The sequence below is a fragment of the Leopardus geoffroyi genome, chromosome A3 (genome assembly GCF_018350155.1).
Source record: "Leopardus geoffroyi isolate Oge1 chromosome A3, O.geoffroyi_Oge1_pat1.0, whole genome shotgun sequence".
Lineage (NCBI taxonomy): Eukaryota > Metazoa > Chordata > Mammalia > Carnivora > Felidae > Leopardus > Leopardus geoffroyi.
This window is the reverse complement of record NC_059336.1, coordinates 117,029,991-117,050,944: the sequence shown is the minus strand read 5'-3', so window position 1 is coordinate 117,050,944 and position 20,954 is coordinate 117,029,991. Positions and strand designations below refer to the sequence as shown.

General features: G+C 40.3%; 1 protein-coding gene across 4 annotated transcripts in view; it reads left to right on the top strand.

Annotated features, from left to right (window-relative positions):
* Window positions 1-20,954, top strand: part of CLIP4 (CAP-Gly domain containing linker protein family member 4) — an 81,610-nt gene that overhangs the window by 49,041 nt on the left and 11,615 nt on the right. For all 4 annotated transcript variants that reach the window (XM_045447279.1, XM_045447277.1, XM_045447280.1 and 1 more), the window contains 6 exons: window positions 1,283-1,420; window positions 5,675-5,764; window positions 6,545-6,688; window positions 10,291-10,425; window positions 13,883-14,006; window positions 18,036-18,100. In XM_045447279.1, the coding sequence (XP_045303235.1) occupies window positions 1,283-1,420; window positions 5,675-5,764; window positions 6,545-6,688; window positions 10,291-10,425; window positions 13,883-14,006; window positions 18,036-18,100 (696 nt within the window). The remainder of the gene's footprint in view (window positions 1-1,282; window positions 1,421-5,674; window positions 5,765-6,544; window positions 6,689-10,290; window positions 10,426-13,882; window positions 14,007-18,035; window positions 18,101-20,954) is intronic.

The following is a 20,954-nucleotide window of genomic DNA, read 5'->3' as shown; positions in this document are numbered from 1 at the left end:
TTCTGGAGTATAAAATAATTTCTGTCTTCCAACCCTTGGCAATTGGATGTAGTTATCACACTGTGTGTGTGTGTGTGTGTGTGTGTGTGTTTGTTTGTGTGTGTGTATTTGGCAAGGAAAAGAGCTTAGAGAAAAGAATAGAAACTCAAGGAAAATATGCTAGGTGGGAGACAGAAGAGAGAACATTGTGGAGAAGTCAGAAGAGAGGAAAATCAGGAGAAAGTAATATAGAATCCCAAGGAGGAAAGCATTTCATGATTAGCGGAAAAGGCATATAGTTAGCACTTTTTGGTTATTAACAAAGCACTCACTTTTGGTAGTCTTGAGCATTTCTACAGACCCATTTTAAAAAAAAGTTATTTTTAATGTACATATTACATTTTGGTCACAGTATGTCTTTATTAGATTGTAAACACCCGATGGAAGAGTGTGATATACATATTATGACTTTTTTTTTTTATCATTTAAAATGTCTTAGCCAGATAATCTTTGTATTTGTAGTCTATACACTATCTCTAATGTCTATGCATACTTATTTATACTGGATATTTCACTGCCTGGATAAACTCCTCTTTTTTAAATGGAATTTTATACTCTGAGCCGCTGCAGATCCGCAGGCCCTCCCTCTGTCCCCACATGCCTCCCCTCCCAAGCACGCACTGTGCTGTTTATGATTGTCAGGAGCTGAGGGCTAGGCCTTTTGGGAAGATTATATTTTGTACTGGAGAGTATTTTTTATATCCCTACTGTGTGTAAGGCACTGAAATTAGGTACAGTGGGGAAATGCAGAAATGAATAATGTTTGAATTTCATCTTCCAAAGGTGTACAGTCTGGTAGAGAAATAGAACAAGGGCATAAAAAGCTGTCATGTGGGGAAAATATGTCCTAAAGGAGAGACAAAGTGACACAGATGAATAGTTTGTATGCTCTGAAGTGCACTATTATTTGCCAGTAGCCTAGTCAGAAATCGTTATGATGGAATGATGGACAAGTATTACCTTCACTCATTTCTCTTTTCCCTGAATTTCACTTAATACCTGATCATGCATCTTTTATGTGATTTTTAAATTACTGTGTATGTTGTTCATCTTGACAACTAGATTGTAAGCTCTCTGAGGGTAAGTGTTGTGTCTTTCTTTTTCCTGTCTCTCGCTACAGGATTCCCGGTAGGCACTAAAAAAGAACTTAAACATTTATATTATCAAATGGTTGTACTTGCCCCTTTATTGGAAATGCTTTTAATTGTTTAGCACTAACTCAAGCTCTACGTTCCTCCCTTAGGTATATTTGCACCTCTTTCAAAGATAAGTAAAGCAAAAGATCGAAGGAAGAATACAGTACACACCTCTGCAAAAGCTGTGCCTCTTATCAGGTCCCAGAAAATTGATGTAGCTCATGTAACGTCCAAAGTAAATACTGGTAGGTCAAGCCAGAAAGTTAAATCTTTTATTCAGCATATTTCTTTCTTTCGTGGAATGCCTTATATTTAGCTTGCTTCACCCTTTTTTGTTAGATAACTGTGGAACCTGAATTTAATAAAACCCACATCTCACGTGGTTTTAAAACATCAGTCATGGTTTATGATTTCGATTCCTGACAAGATTACTATACATTTGTTCCTTTCTTTCCTACCACCCGCAAACCTTCATCACTGGCTAATGTAACCTCCAAGCTAGATTTTATACCTCTAGTAGATCCTTATAAACACAACTAGCTTTATGTTTCTCACCTATTCAAGAATTTTAGTGCCTTCTCTTTTAATCAGAAAATATTCTGACTCTGAGTCCTTCCTGTATTCGATGGGATCTCTGGCTGCCTCCATAGGCGAACTGTGGTTTCATGTCTCACTGTCTTGTGCGTACGTTGTCCTCCCGCTTCCCTCCATACTTTGTCTTGTGCTGTTTCTCTGGGTGAAGTAATTTGACTCATGCCTTTTGAGGTCCTGGATGTGCTTTACCTCTTTATTCAGATGCTGTTTCTCCAAGAAAACTTCGCTGATGACCCAGATCACTTTGGTGTCTCCATTCTCTCTAATTCTGTGTACACTTGTATCCATACCACACAATTCTTTGTTATCTTGGGTCTTTTCCTCCAATTGCTTTATTTGTGCAGATCTTTTATTCTTTCAGCAAAATTTTAAACTTTAAATGGGCTATGAGAGTGTTTTGTACTTTCGTATTCACTGTAATAGTACATAGCACAAAATAGACCCTTGGTAAGTACTTGCTAACTTATCAGTGGCTGAAGCAGAAAGGCTTTCTACTGTGATTAAGGGATTTTGCCCAAGAATTTGGTTGGCCTTTCTACTCTCTTCCATTGAGCTATTTAAATATCTCTGTGTCAGTAGTGGACTTCATAACTAGTAAAAACATAAATCTTGATATCTAGTAAAGGAAAGCTTCCTACCTTATTCTTGAACAGTGTCTTGCCTATTTGGATCCTTGTAAGTCATACTTCCATATAAATTTTAGAGTAAGCTATTAAGTTTCTTTTAAAAAATATCTGCTGAAGTTTTATTGGTTTTGCATTTTAAACCATAAGTCAGTTTGGGAAGAACTGACATCTTTACAATATTCAGTCTTTTAATTATAAGCTTGGGATATTGCTTTATTTAATTGGGTCCTTTAAAAATATCTCAGGAAGGTTTTATAATTTTCTCTATAGCTGTCTTGTACCAGTTTTGTTAGGTCTGTTCCTGGGTACTTCATACTTTTTGATGCACTTGTAAATGGTATCCTTTAAACCTGAAACCCAGAAGTTCACAGCCATTATGGAAAGAAAGCCCAAAGAGAAGCCCTGGGGGTCCCCTACTAGACAGAAAATGGAGGAAATCCCTTTTTTAAAAAAGATAGATTTTTTTTTATATTCCTTTGGTTCTTTCCTTCCCCAGTCCCTAGGCAGTCCTTCATGGTGCAGTAGCAGCCGTGGGTGGCTGGGTACCAGAAACCCCAAGGGAGGAAGACCCTTCTCTCTCACCAGAGAAACTGTGGTTCCAGGAATAGGGATGGAATCTCTCCAATAGTTTGTCTTCTTTTTACTCACTGCTTGTCCCCAGAGGCAGAGTCAGTCCCCAGAGACTGTATGACAGAGCAAGGGAACTAAAGCCTAGGCACCCTGCCCTGATACCAGGAAGGGGTGCCGCCAGGAGCAGGAAAGTGTCAGGGAGACTGTGGAGAGGAGGGAGCTCAAGAAAGTGGTCTCAAAATGTTGGGTGTGAACTCCTGGGCTTACTCTCAACTTGTACACGTGTGGATCTGACCACGGGCTTTGGTCTCCAGGGTAGACCACTGCCCAGGTCACAGACACTCCTGGATGGCACAACCTATGAGAAGGATCCCAAAAGGCCTTGGAAACTGAACTGGCATTGGAAGCACAGCGTCCAGAAGGTGGGAGGGGTGTCCAGCCTGAACCTAACTGGGTTGAGTCCTTGCTAAAACAAAATGGTAAACATTCTGCATAGGATTTAAACAAGATCCAGAGTCCCACAACGTAATATATTTAAAATGTACAGGATGCAATCCAAAATTGCTCAAAATACGAAAAACCAGGAAAATCTCAACATCTGTCAAGGAAAAAGATAATCAAAGGTTGCCAACCCTGACATGACACAGACATGACACAGGTAAAGGCTTCAAATAATACATTATAACCATCCTCTATGAATTAAGGTTAATTCTTGAAACAAGTGGAAAGAAAGTTCAGAGGAATGAGGATGTAAAAAAGAACCAAATGATGTGTGAGCATGGGCACATGCGCACACACTAATGAGTGTGGTTAAAACTGGGGTGCCCCAGGATTCATGGATTGTATCAATGTTGGTATCCTGGTTGTGATATCATAGTTATGTAAACAGCTACATTTGGGGAAATTGGGCAAAGTATGCAAGAGATCTCCCTGTATTACTCATACAACTACATGCGAATCTCCAGAGATCTCAATTCAAAAATTCAGATAACAGGGGCACCTGCGTGGCTCAGTTGGTTAAGTGTCCGACTTTGGCTTAAGTCATGATCTCATGGTTTATGAGTTCAAGCCCTGTGTCGGGCTCTGTGCTGACAGAGCAGAGCCTGGAGCCTGCTTCAGATTCTGTGTCTCCCTCTCTCTGCCCCTCCCCGGCATGCTCGCTCAAGAAATAAACATTAAAACTAATTCAAATAAGAAAGAACCAAATGGATATTTTAAAACTGAAAAATAAGAAATGAACTCTCTGTGGGGTGCTTGCACGAAGTCTCTGTTACCCACCCCTCTGTTCAGTTCCTGCTGTTGTCCTTCTGGTCCTCATTCTACCTGTTGTAGTAACTCCTCTCTGGTCTGTGCTTCCTGTCTCTGCCCATCCAGTTTCCTTCTAAGTTTTGCTGCCAGGGTGACATTGTTCCCCCATCTGTTCATGCCAGTCCTCTTTCACGCAAAGTCCATCAGAGGCTCATTCCTTCCACAAGAGGACTGATTCCTTATCTGGCACCATCACCCCCTGAGATTTCATTCTGACCTATCTATCCGGTCTTACTTCTTCCATATCCCAAAGTGTTCTTTATTCCAGGCAAGCTACTCCTCCTCCCTGACCCTGTCTTTTAAAATTTTTTTCTTTTTGTCCATCTAGAATGCCTACCTTCAGTTCTTTCTGACCATACCTCCACTGTGCTCTGGAAGAAGTCTTACCTGTCCTTCAAGACCTATCTCAGAATGTCATCTTCTCAAGACATTAATTTATCTTTGTAGCCATGATTATTGTCTCCCTTTTCTATGTTAGCGCTTATTAATAAATGCCCTCATATTTTAGTTATTTAGTTATCCATGCTCCCTATCTATCTACCATACTGGATTGAAAAGATTCTTTCAGGCTGAGACCAGGTCTTGCTCATGTTTGTGATGCTAAGAGTATAGTTCTTCACTCCAGTGCTTCCTAAGTGAGAAGAACTGAAATGGATGCTTAATGGAATTTAGAACTGGGTGCGGTCCATTAGGTTTCCTATTTAAACAGTTTGGTTCTGGAGAATGGAAACAGAAGTCTGAATAAGGCGAAGTACTATTCATGAGGTTTTTCTTTTTTAAAGTGAGTTTGTTTGTGAGACTTGGGTGTGGTGATAGTTATCTTCAGAGCACCCAGGGCAGAGAGTGGGGGGTTTCTTACTGTCTGACATTCACTTTGATGAATAGTGGTTATCATGATTTGCAAAAATTTTTACCCAGAGTTCACTATCTAAATAGAAAATCTGTTGTAATGGGTTTGCGCGCATATGAGTGAAGTCTGTAAGTTGTTTGCAAGTCCTAGTGGGTGGGTGGCGGTGGTGGTTCAGCTGTGAGGTTCGCTCTACCTGCTGGCATTGTGCAGACACACTACTGAGTGTGCAAAGTGTCAAACAACTAGGCACCTGTGCTTTAAATGTTTTACTGTATTTAGAATTCCTTAGTGGATTGTTAAATAGGTTTAAAAGAGACTTTAGTGGTATTTGAGGAAATTGGGGTTTTCAGATGGAGAGGCTAAGAATGCATTTTTTTCCCCTCTTTATGTATTGAAATATTGGTCCCTGCTGTCTGCGAATTGATTATCCAACATGTTTTCGGAAGTGGATAAGATTTAGATAATGAGGGATGTCTGTACACAAAAAAGCAAATACATTTTCATGTTTAATGTTAAAGTTCTTGCTGAAAGTGTTTGTTTTTATGTGGTAGGATTAATGACCTCCAAAAAAGATAGTGCTTCTGAATCAACACTTTCATTGCCTCCTGGTGAAGAATCAAAACCTGTAACAGACAAAGATGGTAAGATAATTTTATAACTTCCATTCTAAAAATTTAATTTACTGATGGAACTTTAAAATAATACAGTGATAAAGCTTATAAAGGGCTAAGTTTTAAAGTTTTTAAGGAAAAAATCATTATAGTAGAAAATCATCCTTGAAAATACCTTCAGCAGCTCGTCATAAAGTATATACGTGGTTTTGGCATAAAATCCTATACTGTGCATCCACGTACACTTAAATTAGAGAGCAATCGGATTAGATTAAGAGGGAGACTGAAAGAAAATTCCCCAGTGTAGATGGCTTCATAAGAATGTTTCAAAGTTGCCTTCAGCTGTCAAATCATTGGGTGAATGGAGCATGGGTAGAAAATTCAAGAGTATTCCTGCTTGCCTTCATTAACTCAAAACATTTTAATACTATCTTTTTGTAACCTTAAATTAATAGCATTTGAAAATATAAATAGGATGGATTCTACTAAGCCATCTAAAGTGGGAGGTGAGAGAGAGTGGTGGGTAGAATAGGTAAGTAGTCACCTTCAGTTAATGATGTGACAGTACTCTTCTGTGTAAGAGTGTCCTCGTCCGGCGTGAATCATTAAAATACAGTTGCTTGGGTTATAAAGTCTTGTCTATATGAACTACCGTATGTTTGGATGAAACCGGGCGTTTAATTCAACACTGGATAATCCACAGAGGAAGCTAAATGGAGGGTTTCAGAGGGATTTACCTGGACAAGCATCTTAGTGGCTCATTTCTTACTTTCCACCCTTCTCTGTGTTCTTTTCCTTTACCTGTTTTAGTTACCCTGCTTGGATCCGTCAGCAGCTCCTCCTCTACATCGTCTTTGGAACACAAACCAAGCTACCCCAAGAAGCTGAATGCACGTAGCAATGGCAAGAAGACAGTGAGCAAAAGCCCATCTGTCTCCTCTAGAGCCAGTGCTGGTATCTATGGCTTTTTCAACCAGGCTTTCTTGGTGTTTTTTATCTTGGTTTGTTTGTAAGTAGATTTGCTCTTTTTAAATGTGTAGAAGGAAACTTTTACTTCAGTCAGATTGAACTACTTGTCCTCTTCTGTCTTTCCCGTGGCCCCCACCCCTCTCCCCTTCGTGGGCATCCTCTGTCTCCCTGCCTTTCTCCCGGTGCCCCTGCCACTTCCCTTATCTGACCTGACTTCTTCCCTTTCCGATGCATCTAATGCCTTTGGCTCTTTAAGGGCTATTTTAGAACTTTATGATAGCTCCTCAAATATGTGGAAACCATATGGTTATTATCTTTCTTACTTCTTTTCTAATCTAGACCTAACTAACAATAACTAATGTGGATTGTATACTTATTATTTCAGGTTCTAGTCTAAGCATTTTACACACCTTATTTCACTTAATTCTCAGAACAAACCTGTGGGTAGGTACTATTATTATCATCCTCATTTTATGAATGAGGAAACCGAGACTTAGGGAGGTAAGTCTTCGGTGCCTGATGGCGGTTTCTAAGTGGGACGCCCGGGCTTCATCCTGAGGTCCGTCTGATGCTTTCTCTGCTGCTGTTACGGTTTGCCTCCATCCCAGCTCTTCCTCATGCTCCCGGGTCTCCAGACCCCTGGCGGTCAGCCTGTAGAGAGCTGGACTGCCGCCTGGCAGCACAAGTACAGTGTAGGGCTGCTCCTGCAGTTTGCTGACCACACGGTGTCATTGGCTCAGACGGAGCCTTATGCTGGCGCTCTTCATTCTGCTGTTCCATATAGGGCTGTACACGTCTTTTCATGCAATTTAATGTTAGAGGTTTTATCCCTCTGAATTTGGTTTCATACATCTGGAATATTAGCTTTTTCACCTACTTTTGTGTCATCTGCGTATATAAAGTTCGAGTCCTTGTTTAAAACTATGTACGAGAGGGTCAGAGGCTCTCCTGACAGGTTGACTGTTCTGTTGGGGCTTTTTTTTTTTTTTTTTTTAAATGTTTATTTACTTTTGAGAGAGAGAAAGAAAGAGACAGAGCAGGAGCAGGGGAGGAGCAGAGAGAGAGGGAGAAACAGAATCTGAAGCAGGCTCTAGGCTCTGAGCTGTCAGCACAGAGCCTGACATAGGGCTCGAACTCACGAACTGTGAGATCGTGACCTGAGCTGAAGTCAACCACTGAGCCACCCAAGCACCCCTGATGGGGCTTTCTAACTCGCCCTGAGTCCTGCCCAACCTCGTGCGGCCCATAGTTCTCCAGCTGTGAGTGAGCGTATAGAAAACACTTCATAGCTGACTTCTTGCCCAAATCAGCATATATGGAATATGTTGCAGTTCACTTATTTACCTACATAGCAACCTCGTCCGGAAAGGAAAAGAAACCATTTTGGCATAAATTGTTTTCAGTGAACCTCATAATAGTTCCCAGATTCTCTTTCGAATGCTTGTTAACAGTTGTACTGAACCAATATTTTATTATAGAAAGTGTTGATGACAGGATTTTTTTCTCTTTAAAATACTGATTGTACATGGTGGGGAGGGGCCCTCAGCAGTGGCACTGGCATAACACACCTACGAGCTGAAACTGTAAAAGCAGAGAACCTAGAAGTTTTGCCTGAAATTGTTCACCTGGAACCTGTATTCTCTGAGTAGATGCTCTTTCCCTTTTAAGCCGTTTCTGCCCAGCCCTCTGAGGAACAGATGAGAGGACCAGGCATGCAGCAGTCCCGCTGCCCTCGTTTTAGTCGCATTCATAGAAGGCCTTCTTCACTTGGGATTTGGGCTTTTGAATTACCCTTTTTGCCTGTCACAAGAAGTAGCTCTAGTGTGCCTACTTATTTAATGTTTTTCCCCTCTTTATAAATTTGAGCGGTATGTAGGCTTAGATAATAGTAGATGAAGAGAGTTGTCAATTGGAATGAGAAAGAGGAACTTGTAGGAAGGGAGGCAGAGAGAATAGGAGATCCATGAGAGAAACCCATATTGGGGACCCCAGGAACATTTCCCCAGGACACTTTCCTAGAGTGAGTAGATATTTCACTTTCCTGTAGGCTTGCATTTGAGGGGTGCGGACGTACGGGGAAGTTAGGGTACAGGGGAGCAGAAGGAGCAGACCAGGGGAATGGCAGAGGTAGGGGAGGAAGTCTGTGTTTTTAGCGTCATTGTATCCCGTTGTTGAATGTGCTGTCCTTGGGCCATGAAATAGCCTGGGGACCCACCCGGGAACTTGGGCCCACTGTAGGGCCCGGCCTTTAATCCTGGTATGCCCTCGACTACCTGGGAACACCATGTCTTAGTTAATTTCTGAGTTTGTATCTTATCTATAATTATAATTCTACGAAGAGCACTTTGTAAACTGTGAAGTGCTGTGGAAATATTAGTTATTATGAGGGCCTAAGACTTTTTAGTATAGCGCTTTTTCCAGACCTTCCTTCTCTCTGGGTTTATGTTCCTCGTTTGTTGCCATGTCTTTAGTCTCTCTCCCTTTGGCAGTGTGATTAACCCTCTGTCCCCTGCCTTCCCAGATTATAGCTATTCAGGTCTGTTTATGGACTGATGGGAGAAGCCTCAAGGGCCCACTTTTTCTCTGTTACATCAGAACAGCTTTCTAGACAGTCTTTCTCTAGGACTTCCGATGTTTCACAGTGGGCATTTCAGGGATTAGGTTTGAATCAAGGGGAGGGGGAGTGGTTTCGTTTCTAATAAGGAGATCAGTTGGAGGTAATTGGAAACTTACAGCAATTTTCACTTTGAAATCACCTTCCTGTATGTATATTATACACGGAGTTCCAATGAATTAGTTTCTAATTGTAGCATTTTAGTAGAATAGGGATTGGTACACTACAGTGCGTGGGCCAAATCCAACCCACCACCTATTTTTGTAAAGTCGTATTGGAACACGCCATGCCCGTTTTGTGTCTGGGTGCATTTGTGCTGCAGTAGCAGAGCTGAGTCGTCGTGACAGAGACGGTATCGCCCACACAGACGAAAATCCTCCCTCTCTGGCCCTTTACAGAAAAAGCATCCTGGCCTCTGCTCTAGTAGAGCGTGCCCCGGGCGATCTGGATAGGATGGATACTGTACCAGGAACCATGTGTATTAAATTCCCATGGCAATAATTTTTTTCAGGAAACCGTTCAAAAATTTTTTGAATATATTGACCTCACATGTGAGAGCCATGCTTGTAGATGATGTATATAATGAAAGGTGTCACGGGGCACCTGGGTGACTCAGTCAGTTGAGCCTCTTTGGCTCAGGTCATGATCTCATGTCTCGTGAGTTCGAACTCCACGTTGGGCTGTGCGCTGAGATCCTGGAGCCTGCTTTGGATTCTGTGTTTCCCTCTCTTTCTGCCCCTCCACTGCTCATTCTCTCTCTCTCTCTCTCTCTCTCTCTCAAAAATAAATAAACATTAAAAAAATTAAATAACGAAAGGCATCATATGTTGAAATCTTCAACTAGTTAGACTGGTTAGAATACATAGTGGTTTTTTGGCTAATATGCTTTTTGAGTTTGTTTGTTTTTTTTCCTCCCCTTTTTCTCCTGCTCTTTTTCTGCCCTTTCCCCTTCCTCCACCAACCAATTAAACAGGTTTGAATTCCTCAGCAGCATCTGTAGCAAATAACAGCCGCTCTTCTGGAGAGCTCCACCTGGGAGATCGCGTGCTGGTGGTAGGCCAGAGAATTGGCGTCATTAAATTCTTTGGGACAACGAACTTTGCTCCAGGTAACTTGTCTGTGCGTTATTTGCTCAGTTTGCGTGCTTTAGAATACAAAAGGTTTAAAATTTTACGTGGGTAAAACTTAACTGTAGAGAATTCTTGATTAACAGTTGTCGTGGATGTTAGCTCTGGCACCGAAAAAGCAATACAGTGATAAAACCACGGACTGTTTGTACTCAGGTTGACTCTTGTCCATAAATTTTCCTCGCCAGCTGTGTTTTAAATTGTCTGGTGTTAAAATTAGTTGTTATTCTCCCAACTTGACTTTCACTGATTGCCAAGCGTGCTAAATAACAGAGAGAAAATATTAGGATTAGATATTTGCTAAGGATAATCTTAAAATGAGTTCACGGCATAGAGCATTTATCAGAGTGGCTTGGAGAGAAAAGCCAGCAACAGGGTTTAAGGGAAAATGAAAAAGCTTTTGTGCAGCCTGGGACCTTAAAAACACACATTTGTGTATTTATATATTCATTCCAACCTAGACTTAATATTGTGTTTCCAAAAGTAAAGATTAGCTTTCTTTTGCATTTTCAGTGATTTAAAAAATTTTTTTTAATGTTTATTTATTTTTGAGACAGAGGAGACAGAGCATGAACGGGGGAGGGTCAGAGAGAGAGGGAGACACAGAATCCAAAGGAGGCTCCAAGTTCTGAGTTCTGAGCTGTCAGCACAGAGCCTGATGCGGGGCTCAAACTCACGACCGTGACATCATGACCTGAGCCGAAGTCGGACGCACATTTTCAGTGATTTTAATTTCAAATGTGGAAGCCAATTGAGTGAAGCCATGTTTGTATGTTTTAAATGGCAATATGCTATTTTGACACATGGTGGCATTGCAGCATTTGAGGAAAAGGTTACCGAGACCACTGATTTAAGTTTGTAGCATTCTGTCAAGAACTGTGAAGGATCTGAGATTTTACCCCACCTGTGTAGTTGCCACAGCTTCATAGAGGCTGATGGAAGACATTAGGCTCCTGATTCAGACACAGCCCTTTCATACAGCAGCAGCAGAAACCAGTGTGTCAGCATTTTCCTACACTTGCTCCCTGAGCCCCTGTTCCCAGGGGGTGACACCTGCACACGCAGTGGTTTATGCTAACAGGAGAAGGGCCCTGAGCATAAGGGATCAGAACCTCTGTATTAGACAGCAAGCATGCCTGTGTTTTGTGTGGGCCGGCCGCCCACACTCTGTCTCTGTCCTCCAAGGTTGCCCTCTGTGCAGACATCCATGGAAAGACAGGAAGTGCCTCTGTTCATAAAACATGCAGAAACATGAGCGAGCCATGGAGAATTGTCTCCCCGCACAGACTTTTTCATTATACCACTTATAATTGCAACCCAGCTAATTGATTTGAGATGGGCTATGTGTTGTATAATTCATGTCTCTCATAGGTCTCCAGGTAGTAATTGAGATTAGTTAGGATGGTCTTAATATAGTTCTCAAATAAAAACCTAAGAATCCCAAAGGTAGGGTATTTTTTTTTCACAATCTCCATGTCTTTGGAGTTCCCTTTCTCTCTCTTAAACAAGGTTAGAATGGTTTGATTCACTGGCTACAAGTCATTGTTTTCCATTGACTTTTCATTTTCAATTCCTGATTTTAAGCATTTAGAAGTGTGGGAAGTCATAAGAAAACATAGAAGTTGGAAACTTTTCTGTTGAAGTCATTCTGTCTTTTTAGAAAGTAGTAGCATGTGTTTCTTGTGGCATCAAATTTCAATCAGTCGGTGCTAGGGAATCGTGCTACTATCGAGGCTTTGTACCGATTGTAAGATCTAGGCCTGAGGGAGGTCATTTGGCCTCTTTAGCCTTTTCTATTGGAAAGAAAATGACCATTTGAGTGGGAAGCGATACATACCATTACCAGACTGTGTGTACTCACAATTGCTGGCACTTGTCATAATGTCTTTCTGTGGTATGTTACCCATTTTCAAGAGTCATATGGTAAACATGTCCCCGTTATGTGGTATGTTAAAGTGGGAACACTGTAACGGTGGCACTCAGAGAAATAAAAATGGCAACCAGACAACCCTGGTTAATGACATTCAGAAGTATGATGCTCTATTCCCAGAGCATGAGTTTGACTAAGCAGTAGGTTTGTATGTATTACTCGCACGCTGTTTAAGTATGGAAGACAGTGGTCATGCATTAGTCTTTTCAACACAAAAGTATCTAGAAATGGGCTCAAGTGTCATCTTTTTGAACATGAGAGGAAAAGACTGAAGAACTTCTAGGTTGTCATTTTTAAGGGTATATTGGCTCTTTGAATTCATAATCTGAAAGAAACAATATTTTTGTATTCTAATTTGCAGTAAATTTCTCAATGTCTGTGTTTTTATTTTTTATTTGATGCTGATTGTAAGAGGCCAAAGGCAATTACTACTGTATTCTCCTTTTAAACAAAAACAAATGGGCCATTAGACACTTAAAAATTTTTTAAATGTTTATTTCTTTTTGAGAGAGAGAGAGAGAGAGAGAAAGAGGGAGAGAATGAGCGGAGGTGGGGCAGAGAGAGAGGGAGACAGAATCTGAAGCAGGTGCCAGGCTCTGAGCTGTCAGCACAGACATGTTCGAATCCATGAACCATGACATCATGACCTGAGTGGAAGTTGGACGCTTAACCAGCTGAGCCACCCAAGTGCCCCTAGACCATTAGACACTTTTAAGTGGTCTTGGGGTACCCTCAACTTGAGAATCCTTATTCTAGGAGTATATATGTCTATACTTAGACTAGGAGTATATGTCCATTTACATAATTCTTACCACACTAAAAGCAACCTCACTGCTTTAACTTTAGGCTCTCTAGAAGAGGAAGTCCTATAATTTTCCTCAGAGCCGTCCCTTTTATATACTTAAAAGCCTTTTAGAGAATTCTTCCTGCTAGGTAATCTGAATCTTTTCGCTAAGGTTGAATATGATTTTTCTTTTTACCCTGGCTGGGGAAAAAAAGAAAAGAAGAGTCACCATGAAGTCTTGTTGTATTTTCCGTATTACTTTTGACCTTCTTTAATTATTTAAGAACTGTTTGTGGTGTTGTAATGTTGGGAGGATAAAATGAAAATATGATATGTTCATTTTATGATTTATACAGCTCAGTATTTTTTTGTGCTGTACTTCTCTCAAACACACCATATTCCTGAGTCAAGGACGGTTTCTTTTTCATTATAGCTTTTAGATACATTTTGGCCATACACTACTTGCATAATAGCTAATTTGTGCCAAATTTGTGTATTTTCTCTCTCTCCTTTAACATACATAATTCGGCTTGTGAAATGTTTTTCCTGTTTATTTTTTTAAATTTTCAAATTTTATCATTTGAAAACTCAACGATCATTATGCTCTTCCATCATTTTGGTCATATATGAAAATGTCAAGCCATCCAGGCTTTGGGTTTTTATAATAGCATAACAATTTTGGATACAGTGCAAATGCTTTTAAAATTCAATATTCTTGTTCTAGGATATTGGTACGGTATAGAGCTTGAGAAACCCCATGGCAAGAATGATGGCTCAGTTGGAGGTGTGCAGTATTTTAGTTGTTCTCCAAGATACGGAATATTTGCTCCCCCATCCAGAGTACAAAGGTGAGAAGGATGGCATTTATGCTTATTCACAAGGCCTTTTTGTAATTTGCAATGGTTTATAGTGAGAGTTCCTCGTTTTGTATTAAAGACATGCACTGCACTGACTACAGCTCGTGTCTTCTTTCAAGGGGTTAACCAACCACCTTCTTCAGAGAGAAGGCTCATGGAAAGCTAAATTTGCTTTGCTGAGGATTTGCAATTTTAAAACCCTCCTTTATTCCTCATTTGCAAACCCTATGAGTATGTGTAGGCTATTAGAAGTGGCGTTTGCTGCTAAGAACAGTGAGAGCAGCAAGCTTAATCTGTCATGCAAACAAAAGTAAAAATGCTCTCTGATTGCTTCAGTCACATCCTAACTACATTAAATTTCCTGCCAGCAGGCACCCCATTCATTCTCCTACAAACCTAATGGAACCAAAATGGCTTTTTCCTCTGATTTCTTTAGTTTTCAAAAATAGATAGGCAGTAGATCTTTGGGGGAAGTGAAGCTTTAAGGATTTATATATAATATACCTCCTCAGTGTTTCTCCTTAAGATGGTACACTTTTGTAGCTGCTCACTCTGGCTTTAAAAAATTAAGTTGAGCAGAAACAAGTTCTTGTGAAATTCCAGGTACCATTATGGGAAATGACTTATGTGCTGAAAGAAGTTGGCTTGGCGTGCTTCTCAGTAGATGGGAAATGGGATACTAATCTTTAAATAGGAAATAACATCTATGGTGTGATCACGTTCATGAGAATGGATCGGCCATCGCATCCCGAGAGTCCCATCTAGTTCCCTTCTAGCTAGACTGTGTGACTGCCTCCTGGCACATCTTATCGCTTTTATGTCTGTTTTCCCCTTCACTTTGTTTCTCTTAATAGCTACATGCAATTTTTATATTAATTTCCTTCTTTGATGTATCTGATACAATTTTTTTCTTATTATTTATGACAGAGTATTGAACATATATAATGCTTTGCAGTTTATGAAGTAACTTCAATTAAATGTTGTTTCATTTGATCCTAATAAGTATTTGGTCAAGCAATCTGGAAAATAACAGTAACTGTGACAAAAATTTATTGAGCATTTAGTAAATGGTGTGCTCTGTACAGTGTATTTTAGACGCATATTTCAAATCCAGTGAGTTGTAAGGTATTATGATTATTTTATTTTGCCAATGAAGAGAAGTTTCAGGGAGAAAGTGACTTAGCTAAAGTCATAGAGTTAGTGTAGGGAAGCAGAAAGTTTCCTCTGTCCTCTTAGGGTCAGTAGCTGAGTGGGGGGTGGGATAGGGTGTCTGTGAACTAGATTGACAGCAGATAGATTAACAGGAGAAAAGGCATACAAATTTATTACATTTAAATTTGCCAGCACCTGGGCACCACAGAAAGAAGCGAATACCCAAAGGAGTGGTGAGATTGGAGAGCTTATAGACCATCTTACTGGGAGAAAGGCCTCTGAAGGGAGGGCAGCTGGTTTTCTGGAAAGATAACGGGCCCTTAGGAAAATGGGTGGGAGGTGAGATAGTTGGTGACAGCGTCTCTCTGGGTGTGGCGTTAACTTCCCGTCTCCTCCTCTGGGATGCCAGTCTGTCTTCCCTGCTTGATGTAACTTGGGGAGGGCAGAGTCCTTCTCTTTGGAGCACCTGTTTTAGGCAGATAAGGGGAGTTCAGAGAAAGTCTCTTCCTGCATTCGTCGATTCTCAAATGTCTTTAGTTCAAAATAATCCTTATGGCAGAGCAGCATGTTTGGTAGTGGCTCATTTTGGTCTCTCTTACACTAGTTAATGAGGGAGCTGGACTCAGCCTGGGTTTGTTATTTTGTTGTTGTTTTTCCTAAGCCCTTGCTTTTAGGTAGTTTGTTGTTTTTTGGTATGTGCCTTATACCTAAAGAAAAAGAGATACTAGCCAGTGAACAGTACTTCTATCATCGGGTCAGCACGGTTTAGAGCTCCGCATGTATCGTTCACTCCTTTGCAGCTCCCTGTGGGTCAGGTACTGTAATGCCCCTGTCTCACAGGTGGGGAGATGAAGGCACAGGGAACTAGTAGGCAAGTGTGCACAGCTTTCAAGTGGGAATTTGAACCCAGGTAGTTTAATATCAGAATGTGTGTTCTTAACCAGTACCCTGTGACGAGTAAGAGAGAGTTGGTGCCTTTCTTCAGGACTGATGTCTTATTTATGATTCATTTAGGGTAAGATCCATGCTAAGTCCCCAGTCTTCTGGGTTCTCTTATTACTTTGGACAAATCTCCATTAACACATTGCTACAGTCTCTTACAAGTTTTGTCTCCTAGTCCTGAGGACCGGGGTTCTTCATTTATATTTGATTGCCCAGAGGACATGGTTGGGCATATTTTGGGCACAGTAGATACTGACCAAATCTAGGGCAGTGTTTTTCTTATGCTATGACAGTTTTTTCCCCCTTTTATATTGTGAAGCCATTGTCTCTCTCATGTTCGTGTTCTTTTTCTTGCTTTGTTTATAGAACACACGGTTTTTACCTTTTTTTCTTCCTTGCCTTCTATTTGGTCGTCTTTAAGGTGATTCTTTTAAAAGCAGCCCCCTCTTCTTAAAAGATACAGGGCTCTCTCTCTAAATGAACTGCTGTCTCGATCCAGCTGTCTTCCTGTCATCTTCTGATTGTCTCATTCATCATCATCGAATACTATTAAGTGTCTTTTAGCACTTTGTGCTGTGCTAGGCATTCTATAAGCAAATAAAACAGACATGGTCCCTGATTTTGAGGAATTTCTAATTTAAACCAGCTTTGGAGCTCTTTAAAGACACCACTGATCTCCAAGAGGAAAGAATTTTAAACTAGGGACTGCTTGAGGACAGTCTTAATGAAGCGGTGACCAATCACAATTTCACTCTTCCCAGATTGTAGCTGGATCTTTCCCCCTGCTTCGCGTTAAAAAGAATGTGCCTCCTGTCTGAGAATGTCTGCACATGTTATTTCCTGTGCTTCAATAGCTTTCTACCATCACCCAGCTTTCATTTAGTTAATACCTTTTCTTCCATTAACATATAAATCAACCTATTTCTTTGCAGAAATTCTAAGAAAACTTACTGACTAGATCTGATCTGCTCTCTCTGCCTACCTCCCTGTTTTTTGTCCAAGTGGTCTTCCTCATCACAGTATTTTCTTATTCTTAGTTCTCACCATTATAGGTACTTATTATTAATGAACTGATCGCTTTTAGAAATAAGTTCTTCTCAACTACTCATCACCACCTGATTATCCGTCCTCTTCATCAAGTCATAGTCTTTGCGTCCAGCAATCTCTCACTGATTGCTGTAGTATGTATGTCAAGTAAAAATGATGCATGTGAATTGCAAGGTGGAATTGCAAATATTGTGAGAGTTGCAGGATTTCTTGATGGTGACCAAGTGTCCTGGAAGAAGTGATTGACAGAAAGAAGGCTTTGTGGGTTAGGTCAGTAAACAACTGAAAGAAAACGAGACTATTAGGATTGGCTTTTTAAAAAATAAAGAATTATTTGAATATCAAAAAATACAGTCCTGTCAGGAAAGTTATCTTTGTGGTTGTGCTTGGGGTCAAACAGAAAGTAAAAGACGTTGAATTGTGTTTGGTTGTGCAATTTTATCAGAAAATCACATACATACACAGACTGAGTCAGTATTTGATTTTCAGTTTAAAAATGTGATGTTTTTACAATTCTAATTGAACATTTGTTAAATTTAATATAAGACAAATTTATTTCCATATTATTTAGTTTCATCTTTGAAGATAAAGTTCCAGAGAAATAAAGTCAGGTCTCTGTTGTAAGTGAATTCACCTTAAGTCATCTTTTTCTTCATTAACCATCCTTAAACAACAAGGGGCTCTTGTATTTTATTACTGCCTGTATCTGATGCTTGCTTGAAGTTCCTTTCTGACTTCTGATAGATACCCAACGCATGTTTGTTGAATAGTGAACTAAGAAATAACTGTTGTTGTGAAAACCTCACTTGAGCGCCAGTCTTAAATCTGAAGACCTGCTGTTACTTCTAATGAGGCTTACAGTACTTGTTTTATTCACAGGGTAACAGACTCCCTGGACACCCTTTCGGAAATTTCCTCGAATAAACAGAATCATTCTTATCCTGGTAAGTTTACACAATTTTATGTTCCTAATCGTTGTTCCTTTGCTTTTATTTATTGAAAAATTTTTATTGTGAAGTATTTGTGTATACAAAAGGGCATATAAATGTATTCATACAGTTACTGTAATGATAAAGCAAACATCTTTTACCCGTCTGCTAGGTGAAGATGACATGTACTGGGCGGGGGGGGGGCTCTGAGTGTCCCCAGCCTCCTCTGCCTCCCTTTTCATATACTTTGTCCTCAGGTGATGAGTCTTGAACTTTATGTTCATTATTCCCTTGACTTACTTTATATCTTTATCACCCATATATAGATGTATTAATAAATAATATATATTAGGAAATACATATGTATTTGATTGTCATTGGCTATTTTGTTAGTGTTCCACTAAAACATAGTATTCTATATTTGGCGGATATTTGTGTTATGTCCGTTTTTGTTTTTTTTTTTTACCGTTACAAACTAGACCATTGTACACATTTGCAAACGTTTCCCTAGGATGGCCAGGTGTGGTCTGTCCATATCTTCACCCTCCCTGGGCAGTGCCGGACTGTTGGCAGAGCACATGCTCATGAGCAGGGATGACAGCCCCTGCTGCTCTTTACCTCCCCAACACTAGTCCTGCTTGATTTAGAACTCTTCACCCATCTGATGGATTTAAGCTGCATCTCGTGGTTTTAACTTGCATTTTCCAGATTACAGATGAGGTCGAGCCTCGTGTTTACGAGCCATTTGCATTTCCTCTTTTGTGACGTAACTGTTCAAGTCTCTTGCCCCTTTTTCTTTTGGTTGGTTTATCTTATTCATTTGTAGGTTTCTTTCTATACCTCGGACACTAATATTTTGCTAGTTTTGTATGTCGCGAATACCTTGCTTGCCTGTCTGGTGTCTTTTGATAAACAGAAATATTTAAATTTTAAGTAGTCAAAATAGGAAGCCATTATGTTTTCATGTTATATCTTAAGAAATCTTTTTCTGAGGGCATTTGGATGGCTCAGTCGGTTAAGCAACTGACTTCGGCTCAGGTCATGATCACGGTGAGTTCAAGCCCCACACTGGGCTCCATGCTGACAGCTCAGAGCCTGGAGCCTGCTTCAGATTCTGTGTCTCCGTCTCTTTCTGCCCCTCCCCTGCTCATGCTCTGTCTCTCTCTGTCTCCAGAAATAAATAAACGTTAACAATTAAAAAACAAAAAAAAGAAAGAAAACCTTTTCCTGGAACAGACCTCACACAGATATTTTCCTGTACTGCTTTCTAAAAGTTTTGTATTTTTGCCTTTCATATTTGTCAGTTCACCTGGAATTTTGTGTATGGTAAGGGTCTAATTTAATTTTTTTCCATAGGATAGCCATCTGTGAAAGAGTGATTTGTATAATACCAGTCCTTAAAAATTTGTTGAGATTAATTTTATGGCTTACGGATTTTCACCATTGTAATAGGTGTGGAGTAGTACCTCATTGTTTCCATCTGAAGTTCCCTGGTGGTGTATGATGTATTAGTTTGCTAGGACTAGCATAACAAAGTACCACAGACAGTGTGGCTTCAACAAATCCGTTTTTCTCAAAATTCTGGAGGCAAAATCAAGCTGTTCACAGAGTTGGTTTCTTCTAAGGCTCACGCCGTGCCTCGTAGATGGTGGTTTCCTCCCATGTCTTAGCATAGTCTTCCTCCATATGTGTCTGTGTCTTAATCTCTTTTTATAAGGACACCAGTCATGGATTAGGGCTGACCTGTGTGATCTGATTTTAACTTAATTGACATTTTAAAGGCCTGGTCTCCAAACACAGTCACATTCTGAGTTCCTGGGGATTAGGATTCCAACATATGAATTTGGAGGCAGGGGCACAATTCAGCTGATGACACAGTTCAGCTGATAACACAGTTGAGGATACTTGCATATATTTGCCATCTGTATATTTTCTTTTTTTTTATTATTAATTTTATTTTTTAAAAATTTACATCCAAATTATTTAGCATACAGTGCAACAATGATTTCAGGAGTAGATTCCTTAATGCCCCTTACCCATTTATCCCATCCACCCTCCCACAAACCCTCCAGTAACCCTCTGTTCTCTATATGTAAGAGTCTCTTATGTTTTCTCCCCCTCCCTGGTTTTATATTATTTTTGTTTCCCTTCCCTTATGTTCATCTGTTTTGTCTCTTAAAGTCCTCATATGAGTGAAGTCATGTGATTTTTGTCTTTCTCTGACTAATTTCACTTAGCGTAATACCCTCCAGTTCCATCCACGTAGTTGCAAATGGCAAGATTTCATTCTTTTTGATTGCCAAGTCATACTCCATTGTATGTATGTATATGTGTGTGTGTGTGTGTGTGTGTGTGTGTGTGTGTGTGTGTGTGTGTGTATATATATATATATATATATATATGTATATATACACATACATACACTACATCTTCTTTATCCATTCACCATCGATGGACATTTGGGCTCTTTCCATACTTTGGCTATTGTTGATAGTGCTGCTGTAAACATGGGGGTGCATGTGTCCCTTCGAAACACCACACCTGTATCCCTTGGATAAATGCCTAGTAGTGCAATTGCTGGGTCATAGGGTAGTTCTAGTTTTAGTTTTTTTTTTTTAAATTTTTTTTTTTTCAACGTTTATTTATTTTTGGGACAGAGAGAGACAGAGCATGAACGGGGGAGGGGCAGAGAGAGAGGGAGACACAGAATCAGAAACAGGCTCCAGGCTCTGAGCCATCAGCCCAGAGCCCGACGCGGGGCTCGAACTCACGGACCGCGAGATCGTGACCTGGCTGAAGTCGGACGCTTAACCGACTGCGCCACCCAGGCGCCCCTAGTTTTAGTTTTTTGAGGAGCCTCCATACTGTT